We start from the raw sequence: 20,118 nt of genomic DNA on the forward strand, positions 1-20,118 counted from the left end.
AGGATGTAAATGTATGTACAGCAAGATGGCCATGTGCGACGCGGGCCCAAAGAGGTTGTAAGAAGATGGAATGGACAAGGCGGGGCGGCGGTAGGGGAGGAGCAAACATGGATGCCACGGGACCCGCTGGCCAATCAAGCAGCTGGAATCCATGGTTGAGGGAGGGGCTCGCGAGCACCTTGGCGGGGTCTGCGTCTCGAGTCACGCACCACCATTCTTTTGCGGCAAAGGTACTTGTAGCTTCCTTTTCCTCAACCACCTTGTCGACGTTTATGGGACAAGTCATTACTGTACTGTACATTGCCTGGCTGTGGCATGAACCAACTGCCTGCCCGCTTGTCCAAGCCTCGCCTCCCTCCAGCGGTTCTTGACCTCGACTCCTCTACAAACATCGAGCCCTTGCCTTGGGCCTAAACGGGGCTCGGGGCCACCTTCAACCGCCTGTCGACATCTACCGTGCTGGTCACCCTGATGTCGTTGGCGTCGTGCTCCGCCGGCGACGGGCCTGCCTGGACCTCGGTCACCGATGCCCCGGACTTGAGAAACCAGGTATCGCTGAGCTTGTAGTAGCGGTCGTTCAGGCCAGGCCTTCGTGCGCCGTCTTCTCGCCCTGTTCGCGGCTGGTTCGGGTCTCGCTTTTCGGCAGAGCTCGACACGCTCGAGCTGCCGGCACCGCTTCCACCAAGCGTCGAGCGCAACATCCTGACCAGCTTCGTCTCCAAAACGTGCCGGCGCATGAATGTGGCGAAGCCTGGTGCTGAGGCGATGATGATGGCCACGTTCATCTCGACGAGGCTGCCAAGGCTCGCGTCAGGTCTCCGCCCCTCATGTGCGCCCAGGAGTACTCAACTTGCAGTTCATGATAGCACCCGCTTCCCACATTTTGTCACCTTCCCGGAGGGTTCGGGTTCTGTACACGAGAGTCATGATGCTGCCGACTACTCCCCTGCGCCAGAAAGTCAGCCTTTCAGATCAAGCACATGAACCAAGGTCTGCTTATGCGCACAGAACGGCCGTGAAGAAGACAGCTATGACCTGTATCCGTCTTTTCGTAGACAGCTTGAGCCTGAAAACGACGGGCAATGGCAGGACGAAGATGTATATGTCCATCAGCACACCCACTGCCCCCTGGGCTATGACCAAGTAAAGAGCAAATACGTTGGGGTTCTTGATGGCCGCGACCATCAAGTCGTCCCAACTTTGGCCGCTCTGTGGCGTTGCGTAGCGGATCATGAGCGCGATGCACACTATGTGGGTGACAAGGTTGGCAGCGAGGCCGATTCGGATCGCTAGTCGCATTCGAGTCGAGACGGTGAAGAGCTGGTTGAAGAGCAGCAATGTGGCCGTCTTGGCAAACAACAACCCCAGACCGTTCAAGACTGTCGCCACGTACGAAGTCTTGTCTTGCCATTAGTACCGAGCTCTCCTTTCCACTCGGAAGCTGCTCACATGTGCAAAGTCTCCGTTAAACGTGCAAAGCGGTACGTTCCACTGGTGGCGGAAATGTCGAGAGACTGGAAGCATCAGTGCCTGTCTCCAGATCAACTGTCGGGTAGTTCTTGTCTTACGGATCATTATGACCACGGCGTGAGCGATGCCGAAAAGGAGAGCCACCAAAGCGAAGCCTGGGGCTTCATGTTAGCGAATTGCTCACCTCTGCCCCGTTCTGTTGCCCGACAAGACGTACCATCGCTGATATTCAGCTTTCGGATGTTTGCATACAGTCTTCCCAGAGTGAATACAGTAGCCCATGTGGTCAAGGTGACGCCCAGTACAATGGTCAAGGTTCTCAGCGACGGCGGATTGGTAAAGTTGACCAATTGGCCGTCGGGAGGGATAGCAGTTGGGATTTGGCAAAGGTCCGTCCCCGGAGGAAATAGATAAGCCATATGAGCGTTGGCGACCGCGCGAGCTCAGCAGCCCCGGTCGGCGTTGAGGCAGAAGAGTGGTGATGCGACGTGTGTATCCGCTGATGCCGTGAGTGAAGAGTGCAGATTCGAGAAGGCCGTCGGGTCAGTCCTGGAGAAAGAGAGGGAGGAAAGAGGGCTTTGGAAAGGGGGTGGTAGCGTCTGTAGGCCCCCAACTGCTGAGTGAGCCATGGAAAATCGCTCCGAGTGGGTGTCTGCCGATGGATAGGTGAGATGCGTACTACATATTATCTGATCAGACCCTGAGCCGACTACCAGTTGAAACGGCGCAAGGAAGACGCCGAGTTCGATGCAGTTGACTGTTCTGCTGCAAATTCATGAGGCCCCTCAGCCGCCAAATTCATACATACTTGTCGTCTCTGATGCTCATCTTGAATTAACATGGAGTGTTTTGGGGGCCAGCCGATGGAACTGTGCCTCAAGGCCCCTCCACCCTCTTGTTTTCCTGCAACGAGCTGTACTCCAACGGGCAGCTCCGCTTATGTGGTTGAACGTAACATTTCGTTGGAAGAGTGGCTGTGCCGCTGAGATCTGGTCATCCTGCGAATGCACCATGAAGTAGTGCTGCCTCGTAAGCAATGACACAACGTGCGTTGGCCATTCTTCGTCGACTCAAGTCCTGGAGAGTTTATCAAAAGAGTTATAATAGAAGTTATGGAAAAAAGCCTGTACGACTGGCAAGTTATAAGACCACATTGAGCACATACTGAAGGAGAAGCTATTTGTCCATATATGTATCGTCATAGCCACAACTCGACGATCGGAGATTAGAAGAACTCTGTACGACACACCAGGCAATTCGTCGCAAAAAGCCCCCCGAGCCTCTCCGCCTTACAACGGCCCAACCGTGCCGCTCGGTTGGACATCCCATATCAGACATGTACCGTCATATCTTGCGTCAGAAAATGCTGAATATCGATGTCCTCGAGTTGTCCATCGATGAAGTTCGAACGGATGCCAGCGTGTCTTGTACGAGTCAGGTTTTTTTCAACCAAGCTTTCCATTGCGAAAAGGAATCAGGAGAGATATAACAGCACTTGTCGAGCCATGCTGATCAGAAATGGCTAGGGGGAGACAAGTAGTCGTCAAGATGACTGCTTGTATCTGTCAAACATAGCAAATACCACTTGACCACCAGCAAAATAGGGGCACCCCCAGTGGAGGTGTTATTGGTATAGTTTGTAAGTCTTTATCCTGCTAACAGTATCCTTTCTTTGATCGAGGCACAGCGGAGAGAGCCTATCCATCCTGTGGTTTCTGAGACACGTATAGACTTCATCTGGCTCCAGGGTGGCAAACAGTAAAATGCCTCGAGGGGAACCTGATGGTATTTTATCCCCATCTCTGGATTTCGAGATGAAACTCGCGTCAGAATTCTTTGGGAGGAGATAAAAATGTCGTTCAACCTACTACAGGTTAATGATAGAAAGCGCTAATATTGGGCCCACCCGAATCGGGCGGGACGTGCCTCCGCCCTTGGTGGGCTTGATAGTGAGGGGGGCGGGAGCAGCAGCCCCGAGGTATAGTCTACCTGGCTAGGGTCAAGCTACCTAACATAGGAGCTGTCAGCAACCCAGCTAGATGTCTTGCGTGCCCACTTAAATAGGCGCGCAAGTGGACACACGGAGCCACGCACCTGTACCGGACTACATACTACGCGCAATTGTGGGCCAGCTCCGATGCGACAAAAAGGCTACAGGTCTGGATTTGTAACCCGGCTTTACATTACAATCAGTGCCCAAAGAGAAATTTGGCAGCGCTCTCTGGCGAGTCTTGTCGGGAGACTGTGACTAGACGGCAGCGGGAGCACAAAAACAACAAGAAGCGCGCCGCAAATTCACTCCAGGACAACCTTGTTCGAACTGTCATGCGCCTGTGGACCCGGGTCGAGGCGGGTGGCTGGTTGATTCCTTGTAGTGGCTGGGCTAGCCACTGCGGCCCGTGGTATAAGGGTGTCAAGCATAGCAAATACCACTTGACCACCAGCAAAATAGGGGCACCCCCGGTGGAGGTCTTATTAGAATAGTTTATCAGTACTTCTTTGTCCTGCTGACAAAGGGCTATGGGATGACCACGGTTCCTTGAAGGAGTTCTTCAGAGATCAACAATTGCATCACTGGCCCCCGTTCCTCACTCTCTGTTTCGTCGTGCCGTACAGATCTGGCAATGTTCCAGGTGATCTCGGTATGCGCCAGACACCCATTCCAATGATCGGCAGGGTCTCAAGCGCTATGACCCGCTTCCCCAGGGTACATATATGTGCCGCAAGCGTTGGATATATAGAAGTGTTGCAAGTGTCTGTGTGTTGCACTCTTTCGGCAGTGAGCACCTTCAAAGATGCACCTGCGGCGACTCCTGGCCGTGACAGTGCTGCGCCCTCTCGTCGCAGCCGGTTTTGCTGGACCAGATGTACTCGACCTGGTTGATCCGCTGATTGGGACCATCGCGGGCGGTAAGGAGTCATCGGTGGCCCGCTGCCGGGGACCTTTGGCTAAGCTGAGCCTATAGGCCATGTATTTCCTGGCGCGAGCTTGCCCTTTGGCATGGCAAAGGCCGTTGCCGATGTAAACGAGGAACTCCAGGGAGGCTTTGCCTCTAATGATGCCGACAGCAAGTCCCTCTTGTCCGAGGCCGACGTTTGGGCCTGGCAGCTGACCGTTGCTGTTTCCCAGTCACTGGCTTCTCGCACATGCATGATAGCGGCACTGGTGGTGTATGTATTGTGCCCACAGAAGCGTCAGAGTCCTCTTGAAATTGACGCATCCTGGGCCGGTCACCCTCTAGGGCGCATCATTGGGCAACTTCCCTCTATTTCCACAGACGGGATGTCCTGGTGATCAGTTCCACAACTGCCTTTTCACAAAGTCTGATCGGGCCATCAAGAGAGTCAATGGCACCGTCGTTGCGCGTCCTGGGTACTTTGCGGTATCGCTCGTCTCGTCGATCCGCGCCGAGATGACCGTCGCCAACCACACGGCTCTATATCGATTTACGTTTCCCAAAGGAGGGACTGGCGAGAGCCAACGGACACATGAAGTTACGAATGCTCCGGCACCATATAGCCCTCTGATTCTTGCTGATCTGACGGATCTCTCCAATTCAAGGAGCGAGGGAAGTGTCACGGTGGATGCAAGGAGCGGCCGCATCAAGGGCAGCGGAACCTTTTCGCCGTCTTTTGGCATCGGCAAGTATACGTTGCACTTTTGCGCTGACTTTCGCGGCGCAGAGGTTCGGGACACTGGCGTTTTCAGCGACGATGGAGCCGTGAATGGGACACAGACCCTGGATTCTTCCTCTGGTGGTTCTACCGCTGGGGCTTGGGTGTGGTTTGAACGCCCAAAGTCTAACGAAATACTCGCTAGGGTGGGACTGTCGTTCATGAGCACTGCCCAGGCTTGTAAAAACGCCGAAGCTGAGATTGGTGACTTCGACTTCCAGGCCACCAGAGCGACTGCCGAAAAGGCGTGGCGAAAGAAGCTCAGTGTTGTATCCGTGGACAACTCCGGCATTTCCAAGTCAATACAGAGGTCCTTTTGGAGTAGCATTTATCGCTCCTTCATATCGCCGCAGGACTACACTGGTGAGCTCAGTTCATTTACAACCGTCAGGCAGACACGGACGATGGTGCTGACGGAGATGAAGGGGAGAATCCGCTGTGGCAGAGCGATGAGCCCTACTTTGACTCGTACTATTGCATTTGGGACAGCCATAGGACCACACATCCTCTTCTGACGCTTCTCGACCCCCATGCTCAAGCCCTCATGGTTCGCAGTCTGATTGACATTTATCGACACGAGGGCAAGCTTCCAGATTGTCGCATGTCGCTTTGCAAGGGCCTTACTCAGGGCGGCAGCAACGCCGATAACGTCTTGGCCGACTCTTACTTGAAAGGCTTGAAGGACGGCATTGACTGGAAGATGGGCTACGAGGCGGTTGTGTCCGATGCCGAAGGTGAGTTTCTCGCGAAATCTAGACCTACCAGTCTCCATCTTGAGGCTAACTCGAGCGCCGTAGTGCAGCCGCGGGATTGGACTGTCGAGGGCCGCGGCGGTCTCCGTAGCTGGAAGTCTTTGGGATATATCCCCGTTGATGACAATGATTTTCAAGGTGTTGGCCTCCATACGCGATCCGTTTCCCGCACTATTGAGTACGCGTACAATGACTTTTGCATTGCCAAGATGGCCCGTGCTATGGGAAAGGCTGAAGATGCAGAAAAGTATCTGAAACGATCCCAGAACTGGATCAACGTGTTTGATGCCAGCTCGCGATCGATTCTAAACCTCACAGGAAGCCCAGACGAGGGGGACCTAGTCGACAGTGGCTTCCGGGGCTTTGTGCAACCTCGATACACCAACGGCACATTTGGCTACCAGGATCCGGCTCTCTGCAGTCCCATGCTCGAATTTACGGGGTGCTACCTCAACCCAGGCGGACACGAGACTTATGAAGGAGGCGCTTGGCTCTACACGTTTTACGTGCCGCACGACCAAGCGACTCTGATCAAGGCGCTCGGTGGCCCCGGTACGTTTGTCCGTCGGCTCGAATACTTTCACAACACACCGGGACTGTTTTATCTTGGCGACGAGCAGTCGTACCTGCTGCTCTTCCTCTTCCACTACGCAGGACGGCCTGGGCTCTCCGCCCAATACGTGCACAAGTACATTCCAAGCGCCTACAACGATACGCTCAATGGCATCCCGGGCAACGACGACTCGGGCGCCATGGGCAGCTTCGTGGCACTTGTCATGATGGGGATATTCCCCGTTGGAGGCCAGGACGTTTACCTTCTCGTGCCGCCCTTCTTCCGCGAAGCCAGCATCACGAACCCACACAGCGGCAAGACGGCCACGATTCGAAGCCACGGATTCGACGATGCCTACAAAAATATTTACATACAAAGCGCTAAAATGAATGGCAAGCCATACACCAAGTCTTGGATAACGCACAGCTTCTTCACAGAAGGTGGGCTTTTGGAGCTTACTCTGGGCTCGCGAGAGAGTCCTACCTGGGGCACGAGGAAGGCAGACCTCCCGCCGAGTGCTCCGACGCAGTTCCAAAGATAGTTCTGTAATTTCCGCGGAATTTATAGTATTGCTGTCAAGCTGATAAAATACCGTTACACCTGGCAAAATAGGGGCACCACCGTTGGAGGTGTTATTAACGCGTATTCTAAGTCCTTCTCTGCTCTGACAATTGTTTTATTTATACGGGCGCTAGGCGGAGACAACAGCGTGTTCCAGACTACAGATGAATGTGAAGCTTACAATGTCTTCCACCAGACTTACCAAGATCCCTCACACATGTAGATGCCCCTCCACCAGTCTCCCCCCCGGTGAAGCATTAGGAGATGACCAGGGGGTTTCTCCTCTCCAGACGGATATGGCGAGGCAGACCCACGCGTGGCCCGTCTCCTCGACGAGGGACCGGCTGCTGTGTCCGTCGTCTCTTTGCCCGGCGTCGATATTCGTCGTGCTTTTGGCCGGCGCCAAGCCCCGACACGGCGAACAGCGACATGGCTGTGCTCGGACCTGACGTAACACGGCGCGAGTCGCTCGATAAGCGAGTTCCCCGTAAGGCTCTGCCAACTCCGCTCGTGTCGCCTCGATTTGAGCTCAGTGAAAAAAGGCTGTTGAGAAAGCCTTTGGCGTGAGCAAAGAATGGGCTGGCCAAGGGGGGCGGCGAGCACTTGGTATCAGACAACACGATCAGCTTCCGAATATAGATGGCCCGACGTCTTGCAAAGCGAGGAAGCTCCCTGGGGCCAAGAGCGGGCCGTTTCAACCACAAGCGCATCGTCAAGACCAACAGGGACAGCGGCAGACGCGCTCCTGTGGCTGTCTCGGGCGCGGCCGAATCGTATATTCCCAGGTGGCACCTCACCTTGCCAGCATCGAGGTTATAGCGATTGTTGGTCGTGTGATTTGACGTGTGTCCCGTTGGAAGTCATGAATAAGCTCGCCAATAACGGCATCTTGCAGGCAGTCTCTCCGCCGCCCGCCGCCTAGGGACAAGGCCGAGGTCGGGCTTGTTCGCAAGAGCGAGCGCAAGTGCGCGTCATCTTCTCCAACAGCGAAAAGGGAAGGGTGTCACGGCCGAGAATCTGGAGACTAGGTAGCCAGCAATGAGTTGCCTGTTTTCGTGACTTGCGCCTTTTCCCACAGTCCGACTGCTGCTGAACGACTTGGAGGTCTCAAGCTCCGGCGATGCCCATGATTGTGAGCTCCGGGTATCCATTGCTTCCCGACCTGCCTCAGCTGCTTTTCGTTGACTGCGCCAGCACCAACTGCAGAATCACAAATCGTAGTCTCTTCTGATTGTGGGACTTCGTTGGTTTGTTGGTGGAGCTTTGGAAGACTTGATACCTCAAAACGAGTTGTAGTCTGGACATTGAAGGACCTCCATTGGGAAGCGTAGCACTGTGCGTAGAGCATCCTTCAAGCACCGTGACAAGCAGAGGCCAAGGTACAAGGTACCGAGCCCCCCATAATCCGCAGTCGAGGTACACGCTCGCCTGGCAGCGGCGTCACGTCCTCCAACGTCATGTGATGATGCTGCGCGCATCCTTTGGCCATCCTCCATCAGCTCTCTCGACTGCCGTACCCGAACCCGCGCCGGAAGATACCTCTGCGCTGCCGTCGCGGCTCGATGGCGTTCAGCGCCCACAGGAACCGCTGAAGCCTTTATTTCGGCTACCAACGCTGCGTCCCGGATGAGCCTCGATGTGCGGTTTGTCGCGACTTGCGCGACAAGCAACCAGTCACCATGTCGCCCTTTGACCAGCTCACCGACTCTCCCAAAAAGGGCAGGATCATAAAGTCGGCCTACGACAGCGAGAGCTTCGAGTCGGACGGCAGCATTCACGTCGACGGCCTCGTCGGCTCCGCCACCATCTCGCCGTCTGGGAGAGACATGGCCCTCGCCTCGTAAGTCGGCCCCTGCATGCGTCTCCCCCCTTTCTACCTCTTAATGTCGGAACCAGACCAGAAGGCCTCGCCATCATCGACCTGGACTCGCCGTACAGCGCGCCCCGACGACTCCGCAGCCATGGTCTGCCGTGGCTCGTCTGCGACGTGCAGTGGTCACCCTTTGCGGCGCGAGACTACTGGGTCGTATCCACGGCCAACCATCGCGCTCTCGTGTGGAACCTCAACCTGAGGGAGGACTCCACCTCTGGAGCCATTGAACACTCGCTTCAAGGCCACAGCAGGGCCATCACCGATGTCAACTTCTCCGCCCACCACCCAGATCTGCTTGCTACCTGCTCCGTCGACGGCTACGTTCACTGGTGGGATCTGCGACGGCCCCGGCAGCCTGTACTGACCTTTTGTGACTGGTTTGCGGGGGCCACGCAGGTCAAGTTCAACAGGCAGGATCCTCACATTCTGGCGTCGGCGCACGACCGCTGGCTGCACATCTGGGACGAGAGAAGGCCTTGCGAACCTCTCAAGTCCATCAGTGCCCATACTTCCAAGATCTACGGAATCGACTGGAACCGAGTACGCCCGACCGGCATTGTGACGTGCTCCCTCGACAAGAGCATTAAGTTCTGGGATTACGGAAAGGACGACGATATGCTGGAGCATGTCATTCGGACCGATTTCCCCGTATGGAGAGCCCGCCACACCCCCTTTGGCTGGGGCTTGCTCGCCATGCCCCAGAACGAGCCCGGTGACCTGTATCTTTACGACCGACTGTGGAGCGACGACTCGCCCGTTGACGTTGCCCCAAAGCCCGTGGCCATCTTCCCTGGCCACGGTGACCACAAGGCCAAGGAATTTCTCTGGCGAAATCGGGGCGGCATTTCAGACACTATCGACAACCGCGAGTTTCAGCTTGTGTCCTGGGGTACCGACAACGAGCTGAGATTGCATTGTGTCGATAACAACATCCTCTCCTCAGTTGGCCATGTCAAAGGCGGCCCTGCAAGAAAGGGTCTGAGTCTTACCCGCCAAGGGGCCACGTACAAGACTTTCCGCACGGTGGATGACAGTTCCAACAAGGATCGTAAGGCGGGAACCATGAGCGACCATAGGAGCGGCACCAGCACTCCACATCACAAGCAGAGCGCGCTGACACTCGGGATGCGGTCAGGGCCCCATGTGAATCGCCAAATGAAACCGGCTTGGAGGGGACCGTCAATGAAAGCCAAGGTTGGGTCCAGCAAGAGCGTGGATAGAAGCCAGGCACAACTTGGGTGGATGAAAGGAATAACCATAACGAAGCGCAAGCTCTCGGCGGATGGCTCGAGACGGCACGGTTCCAAGGACTCTGGAATCGTGGGGCCTGATTATCCCGACGACGAATGGGGCCAGCCAGACACGATACAGGAAGAACTTCTTCGCGTGAGCACGCAAATCCCAAAAGTGAAGTGGGAAAACATCGACATGGACAATTTGACGCTAAATGCCTCCTTGACCGGCCCGTGGGGCATGGAAGGGGAGCCCATCTTTATCAAGGTCAAGATTGACATTCCTGCGGATTACCCCAAGCTCAAGGCTCCCAAGTTCTCAATCGAGAAGACATCCTTTATGCCAGAGGAAAAACACAGGAGGATCATACGAGAGGTCCATCAGCTCGCCGAGCAGTTCTTGGAACGGAAGCAGAACTGCCTGGAGGTCGCCTTTACATACTTGCTGGGTGAGGTTGACCTCGAGTCCAGCACGACATTCTTCAAGAACGTCCGGGATCTCGACGATGACCTTGACGGCCTCGCTGACGAGAGCTCGAGCGATGAGGATGAAGACGTTCAAGCTGGAGGATCGGTGTCAATGTCCCAGGAGCTCGGCTCTCATGGGGACATTGACGCCATCCTCGCTCCGCCGAATCGGAACATCATCCCCCCAACGCCGCGTACGTGTGGTGCTCGGTTTTCCAACGATGGCCGTCTCGCCTGCTTTTTCCCGTCCAAGGAAGAGAAGGCGCGCGCTCTTTTCTCAACCTCTGCAGAGCTGTATGGCAAGGAGCGCGCGAGAGGAGAACCCTTTTTCGCCGGATTTGGACGCCTGACGTACGACTTGCCCCCAAGGCAAAAGTACGCGACCGACGAGGCGTCAGCCACGGAAGATTCGTCGGATTCATCGGATTCCAACGCTTCCTCGTCATCCTCGAGCGATTCCGAGTCTACTTCGATCCGTAAAATGAGCTTGTGGTATCGCTCAAGCCGACAGCTTCGAAAGACTTGGAGCGAGGATCTCTCTGTTCGATCTAGTGGCGGTGGCACTGGGGCCGGCACCGGGACGGGCACGGGGACAAGCCGCCGGCGGCTTGCGAGGCCGAGGAACCTCGTCTCTATCCACGTCCTGCGAGCCGAGCTTCCCTCCAAGAGAGAGCTTGCCGAAGAGTATGCCATTTTTGGCGACGGAGCTGACGTCTGCGGGCACAACGCTCGGGTTGCAGAAAAGTACGGATACTCCGACTTGGTCGATGTATGGCGCTACCTGGCCCTTTTGCTCAAGAAGGGAATCCCCCTCGAAGTGCTGGGGCGCGACCAGAGGCGCTCGTCCATTTTGGTGATTGCCAGAGACGTGGTGGCGAGATGCCGCCAGGACAGCTACTCTTACGGCCAAGACGCCCTCGCCACCGACCGTAGCCTGCTGGGCAGGGTCAAATGGGGACAGCACCCGCTAGCAAAAGAGTTTATCGCCGATCTCTTTACGCATTTCGAGAAGACGGCTGATGTGCAGATGCTGGCGATGCTTTCGTGCATTTTCAACGAGCCATCGACCGATGACGGTGTCGCCTACGTCGAGTCGAAGCGCACCGAGCAAGAGACGCCGTTGCCACTCAAGGCACCGTCTTTTGCCCTGGATTACTTCCCGACCAACGCATCAGCATGGGGCCTCTATAGCCGAAGCCACAGTAACTCGGCCATCACGACGCCCGGCACGCTCCACACGCCTGTTCTCTACGCCGGATCCCAGGCTTCAGAGGAGCTCCCGTGGGGCGGCGAACCGGGTACCGGTTCGTTCTCATGTGGCGAGACGCCGCCGACGAAATCAAAGTCGGCTTTGACCGAGCATGAGCAGCCATCGCCCGTGTCGAGGTCCCCCACCAATCGCGGTATCCTGCGAGGAAACTCGGGACTGAGCTCTGCGTTTGCGGTAAATCTGCCGCGATCGTTTCCTGGCGGCAGCTCATCTTCTCCCCCCAGCCAAGGGAAGAAGAGGCCGAGCCCTGCGGAGTTTATGCTCAGCAGTCTAGCGCCGAGTACCGGCAACACCACGCAGGCAAGCAGCTCAGGCCTGGCAGACTCGGGCGGGGGACGGACGTCGGTATCCGAAGACGACCATCGGAGGGACGACAGGCTACCGCTGGTCCCCATTAACGTGGCGGTGATTGTCGAGGATCAGACCATCTTTGACGACGACGGCTGGCTTAACATGCCGTTCTTGGACCCAGGCCGAGCCAGTGTATACGCTCACTACCGCTACGCATACGCCGAGTTGCTGCAGATGTGGGGTCAGCCATTGGCGAGGCTCGAAGTGATGAAGTTCAATGTGCTGGAAGAACGCCCATCAGCTGGCATGGCAGACGGCAGCTTCCAAGACTCGGGAACAGTACACGACGGCGCCAGCAGCACCGTCACCCATCACAAGACGGGCTCGTCGCCCATTGTCATGGGAAAGAAGGATCAGCTGCACATGCTCTTGGCTTCGGGGCGCGGCCTCGACGTCACGGGCATCTGCCGCGTCCACGAGACTCAGCTGGAGCCCACTCGGTACACGTCTTCGCAGCCAAACGTTGGCGGAGCCATCGGCACGTGCGAACGCTGCCACCGGTCCCAGACACAGCTCCGCTGCGTGTACTGCCTGGAGCCCGTCGATGCCCTGTTCCCGTCCTGTCTTTCGTGCGGATGTACAAGCCACGAAGCCTGCCTCGCCGAGTGGCACGCCGCGGGCGAGACGTTCTGCCCCGCCGGAGACGAATGCAACTGCGTCGAGGAGGCGTCCAACGGCCATGTCGAGTCGTGGGTCGCCCTGCAGAGTGCCATGCTCAAGGGCCTGAGCAAGCCATCCCTGCTGCTGCCGTCGGCGGCAATGGAAGGTAGCGACGAGGAGCATGGCAGGGGGAGGGCCGAGCGGGAGCGCGTCGAGAGAACCGTGCCGGGTCGGGCCCAAGAGGGTGGTGCTGCGGCGCGGTCGCCAACCGGCCTGAGTTTCGGGCGGCTCAAGAAGTCTGCGGGGACGTGGTCGCGGGCGCCTAGCCTGAGACGGGCCAGTGGGAGGGGAGGATAAGGTACATTTCTGCATTGAGGCAGGGGTTTGGCACTCCCGGACCTAGGCCCAGTCACGATGCTGCAAGAAGGATGCTTAATCCTTTCGTGGATTATCAACAGCGGCGGGGCCCTTTTGCGGCCGTTTCATTTCCTTCCTTAGCGGCTATGGGTATGCACACATGCCATCTACATATATATATACCCAAGTAACGATGCATCGTGCTCCGACCGACAGCCAGGCCCCTTTCCCTCTTTCCATGGACCACACTTCTCCTATTTCTTGATTAGATTGAGCAGAGGCTCCCCCTTGTCCAGCCTCTCCAAGTTCTCCATGATGAGGCCGGCGATGCGCTCGACCATGACGTCGGACTGCCACGAGACATGAGGCGTGATGAAAACATTGGGCGCCTTCCAGAGCGGATGCTCGGCCGGCAGCGGCTCGGGGTCCGTGACGTCGAGGGCGGCACCGCTGATGCGACCCTGCTCGAGGGCCTCGACGAGGGCAGGCGTATCGACAATGGGCCCGCGAGCAACGTTGCACAGAAACGTCTTCCTCATACGGCCGGCGCTTGCCGAGTCCATGAGGCGGAACTGCGGGCGTCCAATGAGGCCCCTGGTGGACTCGGTCAGGGGCAGTGCGAGGATGAGCAAGTCGAGCCCCTGGGCGAGCAGGTCGTCGAAGCCGGCGTCGCCGTGGAACCAGCGCTCGGGGATGCGGCCGTCCGGGTCGCCGGTGCCGGGGACGTTGTAGTAACCGTTGTGGCGGCGCGAGGGCGCGTCGGGCCGCTCGGTGCGCGTGTAAGCGTAGACGTGCATGCCGAGGGCGTGGGCGAGGCGCGCGCACTGGCGGCCGATGGCGCCGTAGCCCACGATGCCCCTGAGCGATGCCATGGCGTGAGCGAGCTGGACTATTGGGCACCGCTTCGGCCGCGAACCAAGGAGGGGGGGAAGAGAGAGCTTGAGTGACTTACACGCGGCGGCCTAGCGAGTCGGCTACGGGCTTGTCGGCGACCCTGGCGTTCCATGTTGCCTGGCGCTGCTGCTCATCGTAGACTCGAAAGTGGTGTTGGTGGGAGAGCCAGGCGCCCATCACCCACTCTGCGATCTGGACTCTGCCCGCTCGCCTTTGGGTCAGCCCAAGCTCTTTGCTCCCAATGTCGTCCTTGTACAACCCCTTGTGGCTCTGATAGGTCCAAGAGTGAAGAGAGAAGAAGAGAGGGGAAATAGAGCGAGGGAGCAAGAAGGTAAGAGAAAGGGAAAGAGAAGAGAGAGACTGACGACTGGCACCCACTGCTCGAACAAAACACCACCCCGGGATCGCGGTACTTCTCGTGCCCAAGCCAGCGATCCGACCCAGCCGACGCAAGCTGGACCACGCGCACGCGCTCCATGACGGCCGGGCTGGGCGGCGGGTACACGCACAGCAGCGTGACGCCGTCGAGCGCCTCGCGCGGCAGCGAGTCGGCGCTCTCCAGGTCCGACGCGGCGGCGTCGATGCCCGCCACCTCCCACCGCACCGCCAGGCCGGGGAAGCGCCGCGCCATGGCCTCGAGCCAGCCCGCGGGCGCCGGGGAGGGCAGGTGCACGAGGAGCTTGTCGTCTGGGTTGAGGGGCATGGTGGATGTGGATGATGGATGGACAAGGGAGGGAGGGAGGGAGAGGGAGAGAGAGAGAGAGAAAGAGGCCGGTGCTGTCTTGGAGGAGGAGGAGAGGGAGGAGAAGGAGGAAGAGGAGGAACAAGGGATTCAGTGTGGTTCTGGAATCTGGGGGTGTTGTTGATGTCAGAGTCGGCGGCCTCGTCGGTGCTGAGTATCGTCGGTGCTGACGAAGACGACGACCATGACTATGATGACAAGCAGGTCTAGTCGCTGACGTTGCAGAATGGTGACAAGCCGAACATGGCATGGACGGTCCGGGGATCCGGCGGGACGGCCCGGACGCCTTGGTCGCGCAGCGAGGGCGCCCGCCGCCGTCGGCATCACCAATACCCACTCTTCATCCCCGCTCATCAACAGTTCGCAGGAACGCACGCCGCGCGGGGAGGGCCGGAAAGACGACCAAAGGCGAGATGAATGTTCTGCTCCCCGCTCTCTCCTGCAGACGCCGTGCCACGTCAACGATTTACCTGGTCCACCGCAAGCACAACCATGGTCGCAGACGAGAAAGTGGTTACGTTGGCAGCTGTCAAGCCACCATATCTATTCTTCCAATAGACTGCAAAGTGAAGCAATATCGCAGCGCGACTTTCTCTCCTTCATACACGCACCTCTTATATGAACAAGCGCACCATCCGCATACCATGGATCCCCCCTCGACGGTCACGATGGCGGCGCATTCACCAGGGATCCGCCACTGCCTCGCGTCTCCGACCGCCGCCCCCGTTGGCATCCTCGTACACCTGGCGCCGCGTCGTCGAGGCCTCGTGGTCCTCGCCCGAGCCCTCCCAGCGCAGTGAAAAGGTGAGAGTTCTCTCGACGAGCATCCACCGCATCCGGTCCTCGGAGCATCCGTCGTCGGAGCACGCGGACCACGGCCGGATGCGCTTCCACCGCGGGGGGGCCCCCCTGTCGTCATTGTCGTCGTTGTATGGACCGTCGATAAACGTCACCTTGGAAACCATGGTGGGCCGCTCCCGATTCAGCTCCCGGCAGTCTGCGCGCCCGCATCTGCCCTCCCTCAAGACCGCCTTGGTCTCGGGCTCGTCAAGGTCGAGCGTCGCCATCTCGATGATGCCGCCGTTGATCCAGTACCGAAATTGGCGCGCCGTCTTCCTCGCCTGCGTCTCAAAGGGCACATTCTTGTCGACGGCGATGTTCCAGGACCGGTCCACTTCTCCGACCTTGACGATCCAGAGATGGCTCAGGTTGGGGAACCAAAACTTGTCGAATTCAGCCCTCCCCAGACCCTGGTGCGGGAAGCAGGCGGCGACGTAGGCAGAATAGTGCTGCAGCACGTCGACGCGCCCATCGTCCGGGAAGCAGTCCCAAAACGCCAGCCGTCGCACCCGCGGCGCCAGCTCCTCCAGCGGCTTGCTGGATCGCAGGTCGCACAGGGTGGCGTCGCAGACGACGATGTCCCTGGAGAAGTGCAGGTGCGAGCCGCGGCCGACGGCCTCGTAGCCTCGGCGGGACTCAGTGCGCGCCTCGACGTTGAGCTGGGTGACGGGTGGAATCGGGTACGACCTCGTCTTCTGCACGAGGTCGTCGAGGATGGCGACTCGCGCCTCGACGGCGCACGACCAGATCTTGAGGCGCAGCTCGGCGGGCAGCAGCGCAAACTTGGAGCGCAGCAATTGCGAGGCCGCCGCCGCACTAGGGCCGGGGGTAGGAGTCGAGGCGGAAGCCATGGAGAGGTTCGGATGGCCTCATGTCGAGGTGCCGGCCGAGACGAGCATAACGCCGGGACAGGGATATCTTGGACTCTTCAGGGCATCGCCGGCGCGTAGGAGGAGGAAAAAAGGAAGGAGGAAAAAAGAAGGAAAAGGCCGGAAGCAGCAGCGCGTATGAGTAATCGTGTCTGCTTGGCGAGTGGGTGGTCTGCCTCTTGTCGGCGTTGTTGGGTCGCGTCGTGTGCCGCTTGCGGTCATCATCATCTGGTCTCAGTTGGCGGCACCAGGCAAGGAATCGCTCAGTAGCTGGTGAAGCCATCGTCAGCGCTCGCATGACACAGACAGACTCGGGGGGAATTGGGCCGAGCGATGCATCCCTTTTGGCAGTGGAGGGAGGTCACGAGCCCCACGGTACGTGTCTAGCTACCTCGCAGATACCTTGCACTTTCGGGGGCCTCCAGCATCAGCAAAACCTTGAGCCGCCAATGTGATGTATAGGTAGTCAACTCTATAGAATTACCTCGGCTTCGCAGAAAGATCCAACGGATTCCCCAGAGGCCAGTCCAGCTACAAATGTCTTTGATGAGTCTCTTTTGTGCGAATTGGCCGCAGTTATGAGAAGAAGAAGCTGGGCAAGACTCGAAAAAGAGGTGATGCTCGCCATGTAGCGATTTGTAGCGCTCCATCATAGGTACCTACCTAGTCGGGAGTACAGTGGGCCTGTAATTTGCTAGCATGTAAAATAATGCAACTACTACAGAGTACTAGTATGCTGGTCCCTGTCTTGTGACCTGGGGGCTGCTCCTCCATCCTCCACCGCCAGAGGGATGATCGTCTAGCGCTCTGGATAGCCCGGCTCCCTGCGACTTCTATCCCGGCGAGCTTTTGGTGGCCGCTGATGTATCTGTCTCAGCGCGTCCTCTCATTGGGGACGATGTCCTGCTGCCTGGTGTCTGAAACCGCCGAAGGTCAGCCTCAAGTAGCCAACATAAAATATCGTCATTAAATACGTTCTTGCTCCATCTTTCATGGAACCATCTTCGAGGCCAAACAGGCGACCCTTGGTCAGCCCCATGCCCGCTCAGTTGGCCTCCGCCCCGATAGGAAGCGGAGACAAGCATTGTTGAAGTTTCGCCGCCAACATGCGTTCACACCATGTATACGACCAAGTCCCACCACACTGAGATGCTTAGAGGCAGTTTGTGTTACCCTATCGAGTCCCTATATAATCTCACTCGTCGGCGCTGCCGAGAAACCCAAGCCGCCGAGAAGGAAACTCCTTCCGTTTCCATTTGTTCAACGACTTCGCAATTCTCTTGACGACGATGAGTGCGTATCGGAAACGGGCCATCTCATCCTGCATACCATGCTACACACGAAAACAAAAGGTCGGTAGCACCGGTCACAGAGGCACGTTTGGGTTCTTTGCCCGTTCAGAGTCTTCGTGTCGTGCTAAAACAGTCGTCTCTCAGTGCAACCGCGAGTGCCCGTGTAATCATTGTTCTCGGCGGCAATGCATTGAAGACTGTGTCTATTACCTCCAGTCGGCAGGCCCGAGCTCGAGTCCCGCGCCTCAACTCGAGTCCGGCAGAGACGAAAGGTCGACAGGAAACGAAGCCACAAGTGTGGTCAGTCAGTCACGGAACGAATGGAGCGGGCACGTAAAACCAGCCATGCCCACCCGGCCGTCGTCGTGCCCGCCACTCGCCGAATCCTTTGGCTACTTCGGATACAGCAACACTAACACATTGGCCCTCATACAAAAGGTAGCTAGCATCTTCTCTGCCCTGGGGGAATAGATCAACAATCAGCTGAATCGTCTTCCAGCTAGGGTTGGCTCGCCACGACAGCCACTTCGATAGCTCTCTGGCGCTCGGCCCTGAAGCCGCCGACGAGGTCCATCGAAACATGGAGCATATGCCTGATCGACGGATACTAGACTTTCTGGTGCAATACTTTATTAATGAAATCAATTGGTTCGTGGCTCGCCAAAAGTCCATCACTTTCCTCCTTTGTCCATCACATGCCCGCTGTCCATTGCCGAGCTGACCTGCCGTTCGGGCAGGACGGGCCAGTTGGTACACGGTCCTTGGTTCCTAGCAAAGTACAAGATTTGGTGCACGGCGGAATGCATCAAGTCCGTGCCAGACGTCGACTTTACCATCCTGCTGCTGCGCGTCTGCTCCTACGCGCTGCAATTCCTCCCGTCGCCGAGCTATCCCCTCGACAAGATCCGCGGAGTATTGCTCGCCGACGTACGCAGCTCATCCGACGAAACGGCCGATAAACTTGAAGCCATCAGCATGGCGGCAGACGGCCGAGGCTCCTTGATTCGAGTCCAGCAATTGGCATTCGTCGGGCTCAAGTGCCAGATTGAAGGCAAGATAGACACTTTCTGGGAAGTGCTGGGCCGCGCCATCCGGGTCGCGCAGAGCGTCGGTATACACAGCGAAGCCGCAAGGTCCCGGAAGGGCATGGACAAGACCGACCAGGAGATGGAACGCAGAACGTTCTGCAACCTCTTCATCTGGGACAGCCTGCTCTCCCGCCAGCTCGACCGCATCCCTTTTCTCCACGGACGCCTGGGCCCCGAAAACTGGCCACAGTTGCATCTGCTCAAATGCGAAGGTGGTGGTGGAGGCACAGGAGACAGCATAGAGTCGGACGTTGACGCGCCCGACCCCTTCGCCGAACGGCTCCTCCAAGCCCACCTGGCAGATTTCTGGCGCAGCGTCGGTCCCGCGCAGGGCGCCGAGTACGACGTCATGGCCGCCGAGGAACGGTATGACAGGTTCTGCCGTGACTATCTCTCGCAACTCCCCCCAGCCTTCGCCCTCGTGGATCCGGACGAGACGTGGGACAAGCGGTTTCCAAAACTGCCCCTGCAACGGAAGCACCTCCACATCGCCATTTACGACTCGTTGTGTTGGAACTTCCGGCCACTGTTCCTGCGACAACCGTTGCCCCTGCCCTCGTACAAGTCCGTGGTCCTTCGCTCCCAGATCAAGTCGCTGGCCGTCGCGGCGCTGCAGGTCATGGACGGCCTCACGCAGTTACATGCTTTGCTCGGAGGCTGCCACGCGCGCCTGGCTGGGATTGTCTCTTCGACGTTCGAAGCAGCCGTGGTGCTCCTCTATCTGTTGATGGATCCGACGTTCCCGGAGGACTGTCCCAGTCAATATACCCCTTCGCCAGCTGCCATCAAGAAGGATCCGCTGCAGGCGGCTACGCCTACGGTCACGCGGCTTGGATGCCTACAGGCGGCGCAAAGAGCGCTGAAGCGGCTGAAAATGCTTGCCGAGGTGAGCAAAATGGCAGATCTCGGAGCGAGCATCTTGGTCCAGTTGTTCAGCAAAATATCAGAGACCAGTAGACGGAGAGTTACCGACACGGACGAGGTGGCCCCGATCCAGGGGCAGGAAGTCGTGGGCGCCACAACGACAACACCACAGTCAGAGCTGGGACTGACGTCAGCCGCGAACGAGGTGTCAAGCTGGCTCCCTCGCGACCCCATGGATCTGCGTTCGGCGAGTGGCTTCGTGTCGATAAGCGGGACGCTGGCCGCAGGGGAAATGGCACCCTGGCCTTCATTCGACGATACGTTAAATATGTATTCCCAGGATACCGAGTATTTCTGTGACGAATAG

General features: G+C 57.8%; 6 protein-coding genes across 6 annotated transcripts; 3 read left to right on the forward strand and 3 right to left on the reverse strand.

Annotated features, from left to right (window-relative positions):
- Positions 1-410: 410 nt before the first annotated feature.
- On the reverse strand, positions 411-1,889 carry HRG_04425 (uncharacterized protein; the record flags this gene model as incomplete). The annotated part of the gene is made up of 6 exons (XM_044862896.1): positions 411-795; positions 851-946; positions 1,007-1,398; positions 1,450-1,514; positions 1,569-1,625; positions 1,688-1,889. The coding sequence occupies 6 exons, from the start codon at positions 1,887-1,889 to the stop codon at positions 411-413; spliced, it is 1,197 nt and encodes a 398-aa protein (XP_044721510.1).
- A 2,376-nt stretch (positions 1,890-4,265) lies between these two features.
- Positions 4,266-6,991, forward strand: HRG_04426 (glycosyl hydrolase family 92 protein; the record flags this gene model as incomplete). The annotated part of the gene is made up of 8 exons (XM_044862897.1): positions 4,266-4,380; positions 4,437-4,538; positions 4,601-4,641; positions 4,713-5,508; positions 5,571-5,692; positions 5,774-5,879; positions 5,943-5,978; positions 6,036-6,991. 8 exons carry the CDS (start codon positions 4,266-4,268, stop codon positions 6,989-6,991), a joined length of 2,274 nt encoding a protein of 757 aa, XP_044721511.1.
- Positions 6,992-8,690: 1,699 nt separating this feature from the next.
- HRG_04427 (zinc-ribbon, c4HC2 type domain-containing protein) lies at positions 8,691-13,162 on the forward strand (the record flags this gene model as incomplete). The annotated part of the gene is made up of 4 exons (XM_044862898.1): positions 8,691-8,851; positions 8,908-10,014; positions 10,090-10,778; positions 10,875-13,162. The coding sequence occupies 4 exons, from the start codon at positions 8,691-8,693 to the stop codon at positions 13,160-13,162; spliced, it is 4,245 nt and encodes a 1,414-aa protein (XP_044721512.1).
- Positions 13,163-13,416: 254 nt separating this feature from the next.
- Positions 13,417-14,759, reverse strand: HRG_04428 (d-isomer specific 2-hydroxyacid dehydrogenase, NAD binding domain-containing protein; the record flags this gene model as incomplete). The annotated part of the gene is made up of 3 exons (XM_044862899.1): positions 13,417-14,020; positions 14,115-14,267; positions 14,431-14,759. 3 exons carry the CDS (start codon positions 14,757-14,759, stop codon positions 13,417-13,419), a joined length of 1,086 nt encoding a protein of 361 aa, XP_044721513.1.
- A 719-nt stretch (positions 14,760-15,478) lies between these two features.
- HRG_04429 (uncharacterized protein) lies at positions 15,479-16,489 on the reverse strand (the record flags this gene model as incomplete). Its single annotated transcript, XM_044862900.1, has 1 exon — positions 15,479-16,489. The coding sequence occupies one exon, from the start codon at positions 16,487-16,489 to the stop codon at positions 15,479-15,481; it is 1,011 nt and encodes a 336-aa protein (XP_044721514.1).
- A 1,655-nt stretch (positions 16,490-18,144) lies between these two features.
- Positions 18,145-20,118, forward strand: HRG_04430 (fungal specific transcription factor domain-containing protein; the record flags this gene model as incomplete). Its single annotated transcript, XM_044862901.1, has 3 exons — positions 18,145-18,237; positions 18,299-18,447; positions 18,537-20,118. The coding sequence occupies 3 exons, from the start codon at positions 18,145-18,147 to the stop codon at positions 20,116-20,118; spliced, it is 1,824 nt and encodes a 607-aa protein (XP_044721515.1).

The sequence above is a fragment of the Hirsutella rhossiliensis genome (genome assembly GCF_020360975.1).
Source record: "Hirsutella rhossiliensis strain HR02 chromosome Unknown scaffold00004, whole genome shotgun sequence".
Taxonomy (NCBI): domain Eukaryota; kingdom Fungi; phylum Ascomycota; class Sordariomycetes; order Hypocreales; family Ophiocordycipitaceae; genus Hirsutella; species Hirsutella rhossiliensis.